This window comes from Prionailurus bengalensis, chromosome A1 (assembly GCF_016509475.1).
Source record: "Prionailurus bengalensis isolate Pbe53 chromosome A1, Fcat_Pben_1.1_paternal_pri, whole genome shotgun sequence".
In the NCBI taxonomy this organism is placed as follows: domain Eukaryota; kingdom Metazoa; phylum Chordata; class Mammalia; order Carnivora; family Felidae; genus Prionailurus; species Prionailurus bengalensis.
In genome coordinates this window covers 136,779,174-136,798,649 of record NC_057343.1, presented here as the reverse complement: position 1 = coordinate 136,798,649, position 19,476 = coordinate 136,779,174, and the positions used below count along the sequence as shown (strand labels likewise).

Sequence of the window (19,476 nt, the reverse complement as noted above, 5' to 3'; positions counted from 1 at the left end):
CCCGCTGGTGCTTTGTTGGTACCAAAATCTTTCCTTGTGTTCTGGCCCCTCAAAAACATAAACACAAGGCATCCTGCATAGTAGTGGAAAGAACAGACTTGGATTTAAAATCAGCCTCCGCCACACTAGCAGGGTGACCACAAGCAAGTCACAACCTAAGTTTGACCTATAAAATGGGGATACCTTTACCTACCCTACAGGGCTTACCCATCACACAGGGGAAACTCCATTACCAGCATTTTTACTTACCCCCAGAAAACAAGGCCTTACCGTTTATTTTCGGTACTGGCTTTAAAAAGGGGAGGGGCCCCGGGGTGGCTCAGTCTACGGAGCACCAGGCTCTTGGTTTAGCTCAGGTCAGGATCTCAGGGTTCTTGAGTTCAAGCCCAGCATTGGGCGCTGTGCTGACAGTCCAGAGCCTGCTTGGGACTCTCTCTCTCCCTCTCTCTCTGCCCCTCACTTGCTCACCCTCTCTTTCTCTCTCTGAAAATTAATATATAAAAACTTTTTAAAATTATAAAAAGGAGAGGAAGAGGGGTGACTGGTTGGCACAGTTGGTAGAGCATGTGACTCTTGATCTCAGGGTTGTGAGTTTGAGCCCCACATTGGGTGTAGAGATTAAAAATAAAATCTTTAAGGGAGCGCCTGTGTGGCTCAGGTGGTAAAGTGTCTGACTCTTGATCTCACCTCAGGTCATGATCTCCCAGTTCATGGGTTCGAGCCCTGCTCTCGGGCTCTGTGCTGACAGCACAAAGCCTGCTTGGGATTCTCTCTCTCTAAAAGTATTTTTTAATGTTTACTTATTTTTTGTTTAAAAAAGATTTAGGGCGCCTGGGTGGCGCAGTCGGTTAAGCGTCGTACTTCAGCCAGGTCACGATCTCGCGGTCTGGGAGTTCGAGCCCCGCATCAGGCTCTGGGCTGATGGCTCAGAGCCTGGAGCCTGTTTCCGATTCTGTGTCTCCCTCTCTCTCTGCCCCTCCCCCGTTCATGCTCTGTCTCTCTCTGTCCCAAAAATAAATAAAAACGTTGAAAAAAAATTAAAAAAAAAAGATTTAATGTCTTATTTTATTTTTGAGAGAGAGATGGAATGCAAGTGGGGGAGGGGCAGAGAGAGAGGGAGACACAGAATCTGAAGCGGGCTCCAGGCTCTGAGCTGTCAGCACTCAAACTCCAGAACTGTGAGATCATGACCTGAGCTAAAGTCAGATGCTCAACCGACTGAGCCACCCAGGTGCTCCAAAAGTAAACATTTTAAAACAATAAAATAAATTTTTTTCAAAAAAATTAAAAGGAGAGGAGAAATTAGCACTGCTGATCCTAGTGCCATTTTTTGCATCCCCCACATCGTTGACTCTCTTCAGGACTTTTTCTTTGCCCTTCTTACTTTTCCCCTATGCTCCCTTCCATTAACTCCACTTTTTCCTTTTTCTTTCCCTCCATTCCGGTTGGCCATCATATTCCAAGACAGGATGCATTCCTTTGGGACAAGTGGCCACACCTCCAAGTCCCAAGTATATATCCTGTGTATGTTCACTATCCATCAGTCTGGGAACAACTTTTTTTAATTAAAAAAGCATTTAAAAAAAATTTTAAGTAGGCTGCACACCCACTGTGGGGTTTGGACTCACGACCGTGAGATCAACAGTCATATGCTTTACTGACTGAGCCAGTCAGGAGCCCCTAAGGAAGGCCTTTGTTTTTAATGAAAAACTAGGAAAAGAACAGGAGTTCCCAATAAATTTAAAGCTTATTTGTGGAGAAGAGGCTGAATCATTTAAACAACTGTATAAATTTTATTCGTAGATCTTGACTCAAGTAGGAGTGGTACTAAGGCAAAACAAAAAAATGCGTAAATCCATGGATTATAATCTCTTGCCATAATTATGACTGACATAATATTCTAATTGTGTGCAAATGGGTAGAATAAAGAAATGGATCTAACCTAGCCTAATGTTTCAACTAGTAAAAGTCGGGGACAACTGTGAAGAATGAAACAGTTCTTTGCCCATGGGTAGCTGGACACAGTCCACTGAGTTAAGAAATTTATGAAGAGCTCAGCCCATGTTATTAAGCTGAAATTCAGGGTGTACAACTTTGGAGAATGGGAGAGGTGAGCCTGCCTATTCCAATGCCTTTATTTTTTATTTTTATTTTTTAATGTTTATTTTTGAGAGAGAGAGCACGAGCAGGGGAGGGGCAGACAGAGAGAGAGAGAGAGAGAGAGAGAGAGAGAGAGAGAGACTGAGACACAGAATCTGAAGCAGGCTCCAGGCTCTGGGTGTCAGCACAGAGCCCAGGACAGAGTTTGAACTCAGGAGCTATTAGATCATGACCTGAGCTGAAGTCAGACACTTAACTGACTGAACCACCCAGGCACCCCTCCAATACCTTTAGATAGAACCTAAATCATTCCAGAGAAAGACTCACTGAAAACCTGCACAATTGCTTTTAACAGTACCTAATAGTCCTTATTTTGATATGTAAATCCATCTTTTAAAGCACCTGTTCATTATCTATGAAGTTGTGGCTAAGCCTAATGCAGCTGTCTAGAATTCAAAAGAATTTACAGCCTAATTTATAACAGCCTAATTTATAGCCTAAGTTTGTAAATTCATAGCCTAATTTATAGCACCCAGCACTGACCAAGCATATAGGGATTGGGACGATACATACATTCTTAAAACACTTTTTGCTTTTTAAAAGCGTGTTTAAAGCATCACCTTCCAGCTTTGGGAGATAAGACCCCTTATTTATCACTGTCCGACAAGGACTGTAGCTCAGTCCCACATGAACCTTAATAACAACTATGAGATCAGGTACAAATAGCTCTCACACAAATAAGCAAACTGAAGGAGAGGAAGGGTAAATAATGTGTCCAAGGTCAAGTAATTGCTGGAGGGCAAAGCAAGAACACAGCAACCCAAGCAGGGAAGAGCGAGCTGGTCCTGTGGCAGCAATTACAAATCTTGGGGAGACGCCTACATTTTGTTGCAGTCACACACACACAAAATCAGTTATGTTTCCATGCTTTTCTCTAACCACAAAGTGGCATTATTTTAAGTGTTTTCTAAAAACTACCCAAGTTACTTGGGCATTTTTATGAAAACTATTCTCATTAAAAGAAATGTTAATATGAGACACAGAAGGGATAATACACCCCTGTATCTAATTCATTTGTCTTTTTTTTTTTTAATGTTTATTTACTTTTAAGAGAGAGAGCAAGAGAGCATGAGTGGGGGAGGGGCAGAGACAGAGGGAGACACAAAATCCGAAGCAGGTTCCAGGTTCCAAGCTGTCAGCAAAGAGCCTGACTCAGGGCTCAAACTCATGAACTGTGAGATCATGACCTGAGCCAAAATCAAGAGTTGGACACCTAACTGACTGAGCCACCCAGGTGCCACTGTTCTTACCCTTCTTTACACACACACACACACACTCAGATCTTTACAGATTCAGATATTTCATATGAAGCATTTTACATTAATTCAAAGTACTTAAAATGCACTTACAATTAAAATACGAGATTTTATTAACACCATACAGACCAATCACTTCTTACCCAAAACATTAATTTAGTGACAGGCAACCTAGAACAGGAGTACAGAGCCTATTATTTTCAATAGACCAAGCTTCCAATCCTAGTTTAATCACTTGCTAGTATGTGACAGTGGACTAATCTACCACATTATTTTTCTTTCCTGTAAAATGAGAAGAGAAATGATAAGGTCAATAGAATGATATAAGGAATAAGTGATAATTTCACGTGTGTATACAATGTAACTTTTAGTATAAGTACCAATAGACTTAAATTTATTTCACAAAATAAAAGGCATATATGACAAAACTAACACCTGTCATTTCTTGGTGGTGGATATATGTGTTTAAGTTTATTCATTTTTTTTTTTTAGTTTTTTTTTTTTCAACGTTTATTTATTTTTTTTGGGACAGAGAGAGACAGAGCATGAACGGGGGAGGGGCAGAGAGAGAGGGAGACACAGAATCGGAAACAGGCTCCAGGCTCTGAGCCATCAACCCAGAGCCCGACACGGGGCTCGAACTCCCAGACCGCGAGATCGTGACCTGGCTGAAGTCGGACGCTTAACCGACTGTGCCACCCAGGCGCCCCTACGTTTATTCATTTTTGAGAGAGAGAGCGAGCAGGGAAGGGGCAGAGAGAGGGAGGGAGAGAGAGAATCCCAAGCAGGCTCCATACTATCAGCGTGGAGCCTGACGTGAGGCTCAAACCCACAAATCGTGAGATCACGACCTGAGCAGTAACCAAGAGTTGGATGCTTAACCAACTGAGCCACCCAGGCACCCTGGATATTTGTATTTTTCATTTTCTATACTTCTTTAAATTTTTCAAGATAAAGAGAAATTAAAATATTGATTTTGCCTTTTATCACAGAATCACCTACGTAAGGGAATCACTGTATGCAATTAACCTTTACTAACGACCACATCCTTTCACAACAGAACGTATGGTATGTTCTTTATAGAAGACAGAAGCACACATAAGAATCTCAGGTCAGAGGGGCACCTGGATATCTCAGTTCAGTGTTGCCTCTTGATTTCCGCTTAGGTCATGATCTCATGCCTTGAGGGTTCAAGCCCTGTATCGGGTTCTGAACTGACAGAGTGGAGCCTGCTTGGGATTCTCTCTCTCTCTCTCTCTCTCTCCCCTCCTCACCCATTCTCCCTCCCCCCACTCACACATGCTCTTTTTCATAAAAAACAAAAACAAAAACAAAACCTTAAAAAGAATCTCAGGTCAGACATGGAAGAGACTTCTGACATCTAACCTACATCTCCTTTTTCCAAACTAGAAATATGCCTGGGTGCTTCTTTAAAGTTACATCCAGCTAGTTAATACCAAGCAGTCTTTAAGTACATTTGAAAAATGACTTTCTTGTTTTTTTATTTCAGAGTTCAACTTTATGACACAAGTTTACAATGGAAACTCATGTTATTTGGTTTTCTGCATTCAGGTGAACAGTACTATTTTGTAAGAACACTGGCAATTTTGCCATCTTCATAATCTAAGTACACGAACTTCCAAGAACAAAGAGATTTATATTTTAGCATGCATAATAATGAGTTAAGTTCCTCAAAAGAGTCCTTACCATTTGGTGTGAATCCAAAAGGCACGAAAACTATAAACTACTACCTTTTGTAGTAAGTATGTACAGCACATGGAAAATTAAGAATTTCTTCAATTTGAAGAAATGAACAATGTTATAAAAGAAACATTTTAAGGTTTATCTTTGGAAAATGATTCAGACTTGTGTACAATGTCTGAATTGCATACTAATGATTAAAGGTTATTCTTCCAAAATTTTCACAGAAACCACTCTAAACTGGGGGGAGGGGGGGATAAAAACAATCAACTTGGCTAGCTATATGCCCACTACTATCAGCTAATTTTACTTTATTAATAAAAATTTTAATTAAAAAAAAAAGAGGTGAGACCAAGGGCACAATCTGAAAGAATTTGATGTTTTGTTGTATTGTGCTGTATTCTCAGACAAATCAGCCTTCTTATAACTGAAAGACTGGGAAATTCAGCAACCAGCACAGCAACCAATATAGTTTAACGCAATAAACTATATACTCAGATAAAACTGAGTGTAATTTTCCACATCTTCATATCAACAGCACGAATGATGTCAAACAAGTATATGAAAGAAAACACCAGGTTTAATACCTTATAAAATATGTACAGAACTTGAATATTCTCTTAAGACACGATCCAAGTCACAACTGAATTAGCAATGTAATCAGATATTCTGATATAATGAAAAAGCCTAGTTGGTTTAAAAAAAGGAAACAAACACACATGTAAACCATAAAAGATTTAAAAGAATTTTAGAATAACAACCAAATTCTAACCAGGTTTAAACTGTGATTTTTAAAAAGTGAATACCTGTATGTATTTACAATCTTTAAGTTTCACAATGTGTTATTTTTACATGATCTTTATTATCTGGAGAGCACACAACAATGAAAAGGTCTTTTAACCACTTATACACAGAAAAAAAAAAAAAAATGAATAGGGAGGTTGATAGAATGCACTAGCCACAGGAGCTAAGGGAAAGGCCGAGGGACTTTAATTAATGGAGTCAAGTCGTAAAACAGACTTAACCAAAACTATAAGCCAGGAAACAGGCAGATTCACTTCAGAGCCTTCACTGCAGGGACCCAGTCTCCCTACCTGAAAAGAAATGATTATAAATAACAGTTCTGAAAACAGATTTCTGGGAGGAATGGATGAGATCACCAATGTGAACCAGTGCGTGCACTTAGGTGTTAAGAAAACACTGCCTGAGTGTGCAAATTCATAGCACAGTTCACCATGGGACCTGCCTTCAAGGTTTAAAAACCTCAACCTATAGTCAGTCCTCAATATAAGAGCCGAAGTTTAAAGTACAGAATCCTTAATTGGAGTGTTCAGCCCAGTTGATTATCAAAAGCTACTTATAAAATGCTTCAATACTGATGATATTAAACTGATGATAGTAAAGCCACCAAAAGTATGTAATGTGACAAAGGTTTGTCTTCCTGGGTTAGAATCCAGTCATTTTGCCTTCTGACAACATTGCAGAGATGTCAAATAACTTCTTAATCTCTCAAACAATGTGGTATCATCTGCCTTCTATGTCTTCTGTCTGTCATAATCTCCAACCATCTTCTTGATGTGCGACAATTTACTCTTCAACTGCTTGCAATAATTCCTCTTACTTTTGTAATCTGCGGACTTGGAGGAAAAAAAAGCCAAGTAAACTTAACAAAATAAAAACAAGTTGTGTTAGCTGCTAGGAAGGCAGAGGTGAGCCAAAAAACCACAGAATATTAGTCAAATGAAATTGTTGGGGTGTTGAATAGAGTAATATGCAGTGATCTGGCAGTTTCTCTGACCATTCTGACCAAACAGGCAATGGATTCTTTTTGCTTAGTCATATCTTCTGAGTTTTACAAAACATGTACTAATTTCTAGTGATTTATAAAGTGACCCCAAAAATTGACTCACCTTTCTGCTAACACATCATCTAAAAAAAATCAGTACCTGTTTCAGATTCTGTGTCTCCCTCTCTCTGACCCTCCCCCGTTCATGCTCTGTCTCTCTCTGTCTCAAAAATAAATAAATGTTAAAAAAAAAAATTTTTTTTTTAAAAATCAGTAAAACAGGGGTGCCTGGCTGGCTCAGTGGATGGAACATGTGACTCTTGGTCTCTGGATTGTAGGTTCAAGCCCCATGCTGGGTGTAGAAATTACTTAAAAATAAATAAAATCCTTAAAACAAAAATTAGTACAACAAAAACTGGCGATATCAGTTGACTTGGAAAAGGAAGAATGGGTAAAGAGACAGGAAATTTTAGTATATATTCTTTCATTTTATTTTTTTATTTTTTATGTAATCTCTATACCCAACATGGGGCTTAAACTCACAACCCCGAGATCAAGAGTCATGTTCTACTGACTGAATTAGCCAGGTGCCCCACTATATAAAACTCTTGCATTTAAAATTACAGTGTTTTGTGACCTCAAAAAATTTTAATATATAATCCTTTAAAAACAAAGCTTTAAATCAAGAAAGATTAATAACGCCAAGTGTTTACAAGGATATGGAGCAAAAGGAATATGCACACTTCAGTGGGAATATAAACTGGCAATCCAGGAAAGCTGTTTGACACTATTTAAGCCAAGGTTAGACAGACAGACCCAATGACCCTGCAATTCCACTCCCAAATATATCCTTAACATATGTGTGCAGATGTGCACAGACACATTCAAAAATGTTTGAAGTTGCATTAATTATAAAAGCCATAATCTAGGAATAACCAAAGGCTCACTAACGAAAGAATGGATGAATCAATTGTCTTCTATTTACCAAGTAAAAATAAATGAACCATAGCCACACACAAAAATATGAATGGGTATTCAAAAAGAGCAAAAGAAATTACACATGAAAAATACATACTATAGATGCCATTTACATCAAGTTCAAAATAGGCAAAACTCATTTATGATGTTAGAAATTAGGATGGTAGTTATCTGTGGGGAGAGTAAAAATTGGAGGGGATTTCCAGAGGGGGTTGCCTAGGAAACTAGGAAATATATTTCTTCATCTGGGTGCCAGGTACAAAGGTATATGGTGGTTGGTGAAAATTTACCAAGTTGTGCACTCAGAATTTGTGCAAGTTTCTGTATGTGTACTTCAACTTTAAAAAAAAACCTTGGGGCACCTGGGTGGCTCAGTCGGTTGAGCGTCTGACTTTGGCTCGTTATGATCTCGTGGTTTGTGGGTTCAAGCCCCACATCGGGGTCTGTGCAGACAGCTCAGAGCCTGGAGCCTGCTTCGGATTCTGTGTCTCCCTCTCTCTCTGCCCTTCCCCTGCTCGTGCTCTGTCTCTCTCTCTCTTTCTCTTTGTCTCAAAAATAAATAAACATTAAAAAAATAAAATAATCTTAAAAAATCAGTATTGGCTATAGTTGCAAACAACTGAAATTAAGGCCCTAACTTCTCAGGTACAGTTTTCACCTTGTAATGATAAGGCCTTTTGTCATAATCAGTGCTTGTGTGACTAGGTATTCACAGTCATTCCAAAGGTTAAATAAAAAACACATACTAGAAATATCCTCTCTGAAAGAATCTTACAATCTGGAATACTTACTCCCTTCACTTGCTTCAGTCTATTGTACTCATCAGCAGCAGCCTATCAAGGAGAAACACAATAGAATATGTTTAGGGGGGAATCTTCTCTTTCAAAAATGACATTCCTGATGACATATTCTGGAGCTAAAACTGCCAACAATACCCCAAATACAGGAAATTAAAATAATGAAGTCTTTAGGTCCTTAAAGCTATTATTCACATAGTCAGCAAGAGAGCCTGGAGGAAGCCAGGACAGAGGAATTTAAGACCTATTCCTCACATTCCATTCCCATAGACAGGTAATGGTTCTGCTGCTTCTCATCACTCCCCATGCGGGTCCATGGGCCGTGCTGACCCCACAGAGATCTTCTGTCAAGTGTAGCTCTCATCTGGTTATACCCCGTTATGAAACTGGTCTGAGCTCCCAGTAACTACCCCGTGTATGCATATTATATATATCGTTAAGTGAACGTGTTATATTATACATAAATAATTTGAGCAACAAAGTAAAGTAGTATTGGATTATAACCCAACGTATAAAATAGATATATCTATGAGTCAATACTGGTATAAGTGAATGATTAAGTAAATGGGAGGAAGTAACCAATTTCTCATGCACAAGAATTCCAAATAATTTGTGTAGATACACGGTCTTTAAAGAGCTGGAACATAATTCTCCATTTCTTAGGTGTGGTCTATGCATAGTGACTTCCTTCACTATGAAAGTATGGAAAGGGGGATTAAAAAGGAAAGAATAACTTTCATGGACAAACGGGGGGAAAAAAAAGATAACTTTTTATCAAAGATGGTATGTGTCTAGGTGCACTTTTGCATGAAGGGGATATTTAAACAAACATTTTGGTGACAGTCAGGAGGCAGAATTTAAGGTAGTTTATCTTTCTGTACCCAATTCTGTAATGTTTAATAGTTTACAGAAAGAATGAACAGTGTTTTAAAATAGAAAAAATAATCCAGCTATTTTAAACAGGAAGGGATATATGTACATAGCCTTTTGTTTTCTATTTTTTAACTACATTAGTACACTCTTCAATTTGGAAAGACTTTCATCTGAGACTGGACTTCAATTATTTCTCAATGAAATCAATTTAAAAATTAGTAGCAAAATCTGAATCAACATTAATAGAAAGGATACTGTATCTTCATAAATTAGAATGACATCATATATAATATACAATTATCAGGTTTGAATGTACCATGTAGTCTTCACTGTCTTCTCTATAGTCATCCAACTCTTTATCCAGACGAGAAAGTTCTTTATTGATTTCATCAAGTTCTGCCTGTAAGCTCTTGTATTCCTGCAGGCCAGTGTCAAAACTTCTCTTGTAGAGTTGTCTTTGTTGATCTGAAGTGATAGGTGGATATTCCCTAAAAATTCAGTGAGAAAATGACTACTTTTGACTCAAGCAGACATAAAATCCAGTATTTCTTCAGCCAAGACAATAAAGCTGGTGGGACGTGAGAGTGACATTCTCCTGTTTTCTTTTTCTTGCTTATGAGAGGAAGGTGAGAAGCAAGTGAGTTCTCTTAAGAATGATTCTACTTAGAGGCGCCTTAATGGCTCAGTTGGTTAAGGGTCTGACTTCAGCTCAGGTCATGATCTCACGGTTCCTGAGTTCCAGCCCCCGCACTGAGCCCTCTGCTGTCAGGGAGGAGCCTGCTTCAGATCCTCTGTCTCCCTCTCTCTCTGCCCCTCCCTTGCTCTAACTCGCCCCCTCTCTCTCAAAAATAAACATTAAAAAAGGTTAAGCGTCCAACTCTTGGTTTGGGCTCAGGTGATAATCTCATGGGTTGGGAGTTCGAGCTCAGCATCTGGCTCTGAGCTGACAGCATGGAACCTGCTCAGGATTTCTCTCCTCTCTCTCTCTCTCTGCCTCTCCTCTACGTGCACTCTCTCTCTCCCTCAATCAATAACCAAATAAACTTTAAAAAAAAATGAATGATTATAGTTCTACATCACTGGTTATGGTTTTAAAAATACTATGCTTAGGGGCACCTGGGTGACTCAGTTGGATGAGTGACGGACTCTTGATTTTGGCTCAGGTCATGATCTCACAGTTCCTGAGTTTGAGTCCCGCATTAGACTCTGTGCTGACAGTGCAGAGCCTGCCTGGCAATCTCTCTCTCTCTCCCTCTCTCTCCAGTCCTCCCCTACTTGTGTTTTCTCTCTCTCTCAAAATACATAAACAAACTTAAAAAAAATTTAAAAAGGGGAACCTGGGTGGCTCAGTTGGTTAAGCATCTGACTCTCGCTCACACACTGTCTCAAAAATAAATAAAAACATTAAAAAATTAAAAAAGAAAATACTATGCTTAGGGGTGTCCCTGGGTGCCTCAGTCAGTTGAGCACCTGACTTGCTCTCAGCTCGGTCTTGATCTCAGGATTGTGCCTCATATTGGGCTCTGCATTGGGCGTGAAGTCTACTTAGAAAAGAAATACTATGCTAATATAATTTTTAGAAATAAAATTGAAAATCATTTATGAAATTTGAGGTTCAAGTCATAGGAACTTATTTATTCTGAAAATACAACACCACGTGACAATAGAATATGTCTAAAATCTTACTTTTTTTAAAATGTTTATTTATTTTTTTGAGACACAGAGCATGAGCAGGGGAGGGGTAGAGAGAGACAGAAACAAGAATCCGAAGCAGCCTAAAAGCTCCAAGCTGTCAGCACAGAGCCCGACGCGGGGCTCAAACTCATGAACCGTGAGATCATGACCTGAGCCGAAGTTGGACGCTCATCCGACTGAGCCACCTGGGCACCCCTGAATTTAAAGTGTGAAAACTGGAATACTGGAACACAAAGTGCATTCCCATCACTACGGCAGCAGAAGAACTGGCTGGTAGCTGGTTGTTTTCTGCCACCAACTACAGTCTTCGGATTCTTTTTTCTTTTTCCAACTTAACTTGTTTTCCTCCACAGAAATGGCTTATTTTAAATCCTTTGATGGTAAGATCAGACATTAAAATGTACATGTAGAAAAATGCATGCTCCTTGTACAAATAATCTGGCGATGCATGCAATTCTGTATCCCTTGTATCTCTCAAGAGACTAGCCATTCTTTACATTTCCAGGTGATGCTCTTTACTAATAATCCATTGAGGAAACACTCTGACTTGTTTCACATGATGTAGGAACTTCACAGCAATATGGAATTTCAATTTTTACACCGAAATTGGCCTCCTATCTTCATTTTACAGAGGGGAGAAATTAAATGACTGCTCAAAAGAGAAACAAGAAAACAGTTTCTTAAAATTTTTCATTTAGGGGGCGCCTGGGTGGCTCAGTCGGTTAAGCCGCCGACTTTGGCTCAGGTCATGATCTCGTGGTCCGTGAGTTCAAGCCCCGAGTCGGGCTCTGTGCTGACAGCTCAGAGCCTGGGGCCTGTTTCAGATTCTGTGTCTCCCTCTCTCTCTGACCCTCCCCCATTCATGCTCTGTCTCTCTCTGTCTCAAAACTAAATAAACGTTAAAAAAAAAAAAAATTAAAAAAAAAAAAAACAAAAAAAACCTTTTCATTTAAATCTTCCATGAAACAGGTTAGGAAAGTATTTTATAGCCAGACGACTGAACGTGGCCAAGAACTCTTTTTTTGTTCTGTTTTGTTTTTTAAGTCCATCCATTTATTTTGAGAGAGAGAGAGGGAGAGAGCACGTGAGCAGGGGGAGGGGCAGACAGAGAGAGAGGAGAGAGAGAATCCCAAGCAAGGCTTGATCCCACAAACTATGAGATCGTGATCTGAGCCAAAATCAAGAGCCGGACACTCAACCTACTGAGCCCCCCAGGTGCCTCTTGGCCAAGAACTCTTGTGGGAAGAAGGGAAGGTCGGGTATGAGAACCACCAGGGAGGCGATGTCAGGCTATGCTACACCACCCACCTCTCACAGCTCGAGAAGCAACGGTGTGACTGACCACCATCCAGACCACAAATGTTTCTGATTCATGTCCCATTTCTCAGGACACTTGGGCATAAAAGGGCTATACACCATACATGAGGATAGTTAGTGATGATGAAGTATAACTAAACCACCAACACACAAAGGAACTTAACCACAACCTTGGCCAGAACACTAAATTGTTAACTTAATTGTTTACAAAACCGTTTGCCAAAGTCCTCTGGATTAAAGTTTTAAAAGAATCTCTGGTCTCCCCATGAAACCTTAACTTAAAAGTAAATGCCAAAACAGAGCCATAGCTCTGGTCTGGGAATTATATAATCAGTAACAAAAGTTCCTCCATACCTGTGTTTTATTTATTTGAAAGACCTTTCTTGGGTGACTACTGGTACAAGTAAAGAGTGAAGTCCATCAGTCATTTTGTGAAAGACACTGAGAGTGTTTTTAAGACGCAATGGAGCCAAACGTATCCCCTCTACATCAATCTTTATTACAAAAGAGCACTAAAGAAAAGAACCTCTTGAAATACCATCTCCAGTCCTGGCTGTGCAGGAACGATATCCTACCACCCAACTCCAATTTGGCAGGCAAAACCCCAAAGCTGACTGGCCCAGGCGACCCATCAGACAGATGTGCGAGTGGTTCCAACACAAGGTGACCCCGTACCTGATCCAGTCCTCCTCCAGCTCGTCGCAGGACTCGCCCCCGGTCGTGTAGTCTGTTTCATAGTGGTCCTGCTCTGGCCTCTTGGACCTTCCCGCCCTTCCTTTCATAGGTGCCCTTTTTGAAGGCGTCTCAAAGTTACCACTGCCGCTGTAGCGAGGCTGCCTGAAGTCGTCCACCGGTGAAGTCACTGGAAGCTCCTGCACCACCTCAGGCACCCTAACAAAACAGCCATCGTTTTTCAGGGGTCATAGGTACACCACAGCTCTTTGCCAGCAAGTGCGCTGTAATCACAAGGAGCAGCCACAGTAAGCAGTAAGAGACATCTAAACGTAAGTGCATTCATTCACGTAAGCAGCTCATGTTCCCAACACGGAGCAGATCCCCAGTTTCCCGTGTTCAGTTTCGCACCAGCTCAGATCCTCTGAGACAGACCAGTAGCTTTAAGGTTCCGATGTAAGGGGAGCCCATGTGTAAACATTCCTAAGCAGGATGGATCTAAGATTGCACTTGAGGAAGCCCAGGCTGATCTGGAAGAGGTGTTCACCCGACCTGTGCCAGGGACTTACTCCACAAAAGGCAGGCAGGAAAATAATGCTCAGGATTCTTTTCTACAGGTTCTTCCAGTTTCACCGAATGCTAAGCGGTCAAGAGAAATGCATGTACATATCTACTTTCAGAAACTGATTCTCAGAGGTAAGCATATTGTAATACTAATTTTAGACTCCTGTGTATCAACTTTCTTTTCAAGATACAATCTTGAAAAAACGAAAGAGACTAAAAATTTAAACAACTGCTGTGATAATCCTGCAGCCATGTAGACTGAATGGCCCGGAAGTGTTATCATTAGACTTATTTTCCCAATTGCATCAGTTTTGTGTTTTTTTTTAATTTTTTTTTTAACATTTATTTATTTTTGAGACAGACAGAGAGCATGAACAGGGGAGGGTCAGAGAAAGAGGGAGACACACAGAATCTGAAACAGGCTCCAGGCTCTGAGCTGTCAGCACAGAGCCCGACGTGGGGCTCGAACCCACGGACTGTGAGATCATGACCTGAGCAGAAGTCGGATGCTCAACCGACTGAGCCACCCAGACACCCCTTGGTTTTTTTTTTTTTTAATGCTTATTTATTTTGAGAGAGAGTGCATACATGCAAGAGTGGAGGAGGAGCAGAAAGAGAATCCCAAGCAGGATCCAAGCTGTCAGCACAGAGCCCAACGCAGGGCTCGATCCCACGAACTGTGAGATTGTCACCTGAGCCGAAATCACAAGTCTGAAACTCAACCAACTGAACCACCCAGGCGCCGCCCACATTGGAATTTTACGTGCAAATGTTTGTGCCGCAAGCATAAATATGAAGCCAAACGTGGAATAAAACACCAAGAGCTGTGGCAACAGTAAAGCACTTCTGAGTAACAGCAATGCGAAACTTAACTTTCCCTGATAGCAAAGCTAAAGAAGGTCAAGAAGAACAATGAAAGAACACAAAGGTCATGCCTGAGACTTTCCACCATCGGCCTGCTATTCAAATCAACTAGTAAAAATGTCTTAAGACTTTTGTTTTCTTTTTTTTTTTAATTTTTTTTTCAATGTTTATTTATTTTTGGGACAGAGAGATACACAGCATGAACGGGGGAGGGGCAGAGAGAGAAGGAGACACAGAATCGGAAACAGGCTCCAGGCTCTGAGCCATCAGCCCAGAGCCTGACGCGGGGCTCGAACTCACGGACTGCGAGATCGTGACCTGGCTGAAGTCGGACGCTTAACCGACTGTGCCACCCAGGCGCCCCAAGACTTTTGTTTTCTTATTGCTTTTCCACTTACAGAAACTATAATCTTTTTTTTTTAAACATTTATTTTTGAGACAGAGAGGGAGAGGGAGAGGGAGAGAGAGATGGAAGAGATAGAGAGTGAATGTGTGTGTGTGTTGGTGGGGGGGGATGTGAGGGGTGGGTAAGGGGCAGAGAGAGAGGGAGACACAGAATCCGAAGCAGGCTCCAGGCTCTGAGCGGTCAGCACAGAGCCCAACATGGGGCTCAAACCCACAAACCATGAGATCATGACCTGAGCTGAAGTTGGACACTTAACTGAGCCACCCAGGCACCTTGACAGAAACTATAATCTTGAGCTTCATCTATGAGGTGTACTCTATTTTCTAGGTGATCCAGAACTGCTTGATACTAACTGTTGTCAAAATCTTCAGATTTTTTTTTAAATGTTTATTTTGAGAGAGTCAGAGTGTGTGTGCATGTGAATGCATGCACAAGTGGGAGAGGGGCAGAGAGAGAAGGAGAGAGAATCCCAAGCAGGCTCCAAGCTGTCAGCACAGAACCTGACACGGGGCTCAATCTTACAAACCGTGAGATCATGACCTCAACTGAAACCAAGAGTCAGACACTTAACCGATTGAGCCGCCCAGGTGCCCCAAAGTCTTCAGATTTCTAATCACACTTAGTAATTTCTTGTAGAATCCTAAAGCTTTGGGATGTGTGTGCATAGTTGGGGGTGGTGGTGTGATTTATTCCTGCTGCTGGAATGTATTCAGGTTCCTGAGGCTTAGGGTGCTATATTAACGCTACATCTAAAGGAGGGAAAATGTGATTTTCTCCATGAGTCAATGAGTAACAAGTTCCTAGACACTCTGCCAAAACTGCCTGGTATTATGCTCCTCGTTGTGGGAATGCAGAAGGCTTATTTGAGGGAGTAGGGACTAGAGGAGGAGAAAACTAAAAAGCAAAACAAATTAGAAAAGAACAAAACCTAAAACATTAAAATGGGCATCCTCTCATAATTGTGTTAGATACTTATATTATAAATCCCGACTTTGGGAGCTTTCCACCTCCCATTCTCCTACATACTTTGAAACTCTAGAGGATAACTTACTTGATATGGCATAAAACCTAAAAACAAAATGCTTAGCAAATATATATAAATTCAAGAGTTAGAGAATTTTTGTACTGCCAATAATCTTTGAGCCTACTTTTATTTCTTTTTTATTTCTTTTATTTTTTAAGTTTATTTCCAGAGAGAGAGAGAGCACAAGCAGGGGAGAAGCAGAGAGAGAGAGAGGAAGAGAGGCTCTGCACTGTCAGCACAGAGCCTGATGTGGGGCTAGAACTCACAAACTATGAGATCATAACCTGAGCTGAAATCAAGAGTCAGACGCTTAGGGGTGCCTAGGTGGCTCAGTCAGTTGAGCGTCCGACTTCAGTTGAGGACATGATCTCACAGTTTGAGTTCAAGCCACACGTCGGGCTGCTGACAGCTCAGAGCCTGGAGCCTGCTTCGGATTCTGTGTCTCCCTCTCTCTGTGCCCCTCCCTGACTCACACTCTGTCTCTCCCTCTCTCTCTCTCAAAAATAAATAAACATTAAAAAAAGAAAGAAAGAGTCGGACACTTAACCAACTGAGCCACTCAGGTGCCCTTGAACCCACTTTTAGATACAAATCCTGTTAGGTCATAATCTGCATACCCCAGAAGAGGCAACCAACTGTATACTTTCCCTGGTATCCAACTCAGTATCCAAGTCCAGAAGTTCACCCTTTTGTATTGTCTTTTTTATTCATTTGTTTTATTCACATACACACACACACACACACACACACACACACACACACACACCCTCTCACATGCATTTGGTGTTCCTATCTTGTCCTGACTCTCAGTGTAGCTACTGTGCACTGTCTTCTGTCCCTGATAGATTGCAACCTCCATGACAACAAGGATTTGCTATTCCAGGGGCAGCTCCCCTACTGTGTACCTGGCAGGTGTTCAGGATCATTAATGAATTGAAAACACCTTCACAAGAATTCTGATGACACCCATTATCAGTGAGGGAACAGAAACAATGCATGATCAACATCAGTGTCCTATGAGCATAATGTCCATGACGTACATGGTACTTCAGAACTGTCACCATTATCGGGGGGAATATCTAAGCCTTGTCCATCAGAGAACTCCATCTCCCTGGCCTCAGGAAAGACAATGATCCAAAAAGGGCTAATCAAGAATCTTTCAACAGGTTGTATATGTAAGCTTTGGAAGAGGGCATTCCATTTTCCAAATCCTATGCTGGCAGTTCAGTTAGCGTAGCCTGGAAAATGTGGATGACCATTCTGCTCTAACGACAATAAAGCCCACAGAACAACAGGAGCCTTGCTAGCCTCTGAGTTTCTAGATCATGCCATTCTCTTTTTCTTTTTTGATGTTTATGTTTTGAGAGAGGGAGAGGGACAGGGTGCAAGCGGGTGAGGGGCAGAGAGAGAAGGAGACACAGAATCTGAAGAAGGCTCCAGGCTCTGAGCTGTCAGCACAGAGCCTGATGCGGGGCTTGAACTCATGGAACACGAGATCATAGCCTGAGCCGAAGTTGGACGCTCAACCGACTGAGCCACCCAGGAGCCCCTATGCTTGTATTTTTTTAAAGGAAAATATAAGTAATGTACATTTTGGCCAGCATATTTATTTTAAAATAGCCTCTGGAAGGTTATATAAAAGAAACTGGTAACACCAGCTGCTCCTAGGAAGAGGAACTAGGTAGCTGGGGACAAAAGCTATCCTTCTGTCCATTTAAGATTTCACATTACAAAGGTACTGGCTTATTCAAGAATTAAGCTAAGATTTTTCAATGGTTCCAAATGAACTTGTGAAAATATCTTGGTTTTCATGAAAAGACAGCATGTGGAATGCTATGTAACCATTCAGGCTTTACAATTAGAGACACAGCTGGCCACAAGATGCATTATAAATATTTCTCATGTATGCACAGAAGTCACGCAACTCCTAGCCTGAAACTTTTAAAAGGACTGTGTCTCTACCGGGTATATCCTTGCCCCTCACAGCCTCAAGTGCTTTGGATTTGTGTCAAAATCCACACAGAAGGAGAAGAGAGAAAATGCTTCTCCTCCAAATCATTCACAACTGATAGCAACAGGAAGGTCAATTGTGAAGACCAAAACAAAATATGTATCGAGGGTAAGGCAAACTGACAGTGTGTTTCCCACATTCCACTCCAGGGTAATAATAAAACCTACTGTCTCAAACTGAGTCCATAATTAACTCAGCTGCTGGTGTCACCTTAAGGGGTTCTAGGCGCCCAAACTACCGCACACTCAGGGTTGATCTCTATATTAACTGCCCCATTAAAAGGAGGTGGGGCAGGGAGCTGTGGATAAAACTTTGAAAGGTTTCCAGCAGATACACCTTTAATGTAAAACAATCAAAGCAATTAAAGGAAAGGTGTTTTTTTTGTTTGTTTTTTTTTTCAGTCTACAAAGGAATTTGGAGTTCTAGAATTACATATATAAGAAGATGGGGCGCCTGGCTGGCTCGGTCAGTGGAGCATGCAACTCAGTCTTGGGGTTATGAGTTTGAGTCTCACGCTGGGTGTAGAGAATACTTAAAAATAAAATCTTTAGGGGCGCCTGGGTGGCTCAGTCGGTTAAGCATCCAACTTCGGCTCAGGTCATGATCTCGCGGTCCGTGAGTTCGAGCCCCGCGTCGGGCTCTGTGCTGACAGCTCAGAGCCTGGAGCCTGTTTCAGATTCTGTGTCTCCCCCTCTCTGATCATCCCCTGTTCATGCTCTGTCTCTCCCTGTCTCAAAAATAAATAAAACGTTAAAAAATAAATAAATAAATAAAATCTTTAGGGGTGCCTGGGTGGCTCAGTTGGTTAAGTGTCCGACTTTGGCTCAAGTCATCATCTTGCGGTTCCTGAGTTCGAGCCCCACATGGGGTGTTGTGCTGACAGCTCAGAGTCTGGAGCCTGCTTGGGATTCTTTGTCTCCCTCGGTCTGCCCTCCCACATTCTCATTCTGTCTCTCTCTCAAAAAATGAATAAACATTAAAAAAAATCTTAAAAAAAAAAAAAAAAAAGAAGAGCAATTTATCATCCCCTGGCAAAAATCACATCCAGTCAGTAACAGTCTCTCCAAACCCCCTCCTTCACTAGTCATTAGGATGAATTAGAATCAGGCTTTAGGGTAAACTAAAACCACCATGGAGATACCATTTCAGTAACCATAATGGCGGCTGGGCCAGAAACTCACTGTGAGGTTTTTTACGCTACTTGTAACTCTAAACGTGGAGGCCTCATCAGTTTCACATCCCCCAGGACATGAAGGATCTAGCACAGCAAGTGAGATCTCAGAATTCCTGAATTCAAACAAGGTCTGCTCCTTTAATAAAAATGTATGTGGCTAAGGGTAGATCAACCAGCAATCTTCCCTTTCCATTAAAT

General features: G+C 41.2%; 1 protein-coding gene across 2 annotated transcripts in view; it reads right to left on the bottom strand.

Annotated features, from left to right (window-relative positions):
• Positions 1-4,901: 4,901 nt before the first annotated feature.
• The window catches only part of OCLN (occludin), a 56,342-nt gene continuing 41,767 nt past the window's right edge, over positions 4,902-19,476 (bottom strand). For both annotated transcript variants that reach the window (XM_043586464.1, XM_043586383.1), the window contains exons 6-9: positions 13,239-13,454; positions 9,868-10,039; positions 8,673-8,714; positions 4,902-6,754 (exon numbers count right to left, since the gene is read on the bottom strand). In XM_043586464.1, coding sequence (XP_043442399.1) covers positions 6,653-6,754; positions 8,673-8,714; positions 9,868-10,039; positions 13,239-13,454 — 532 coding nt within the window. In that variant the 3' untranslated portion in view covers positions 4,902-6,652. The remainder of the gene's footprint in view (positions 6,755-8,672; positions 8,715-9,867; positions 10,040-13,238; positions 13,455-19,476) is intronic.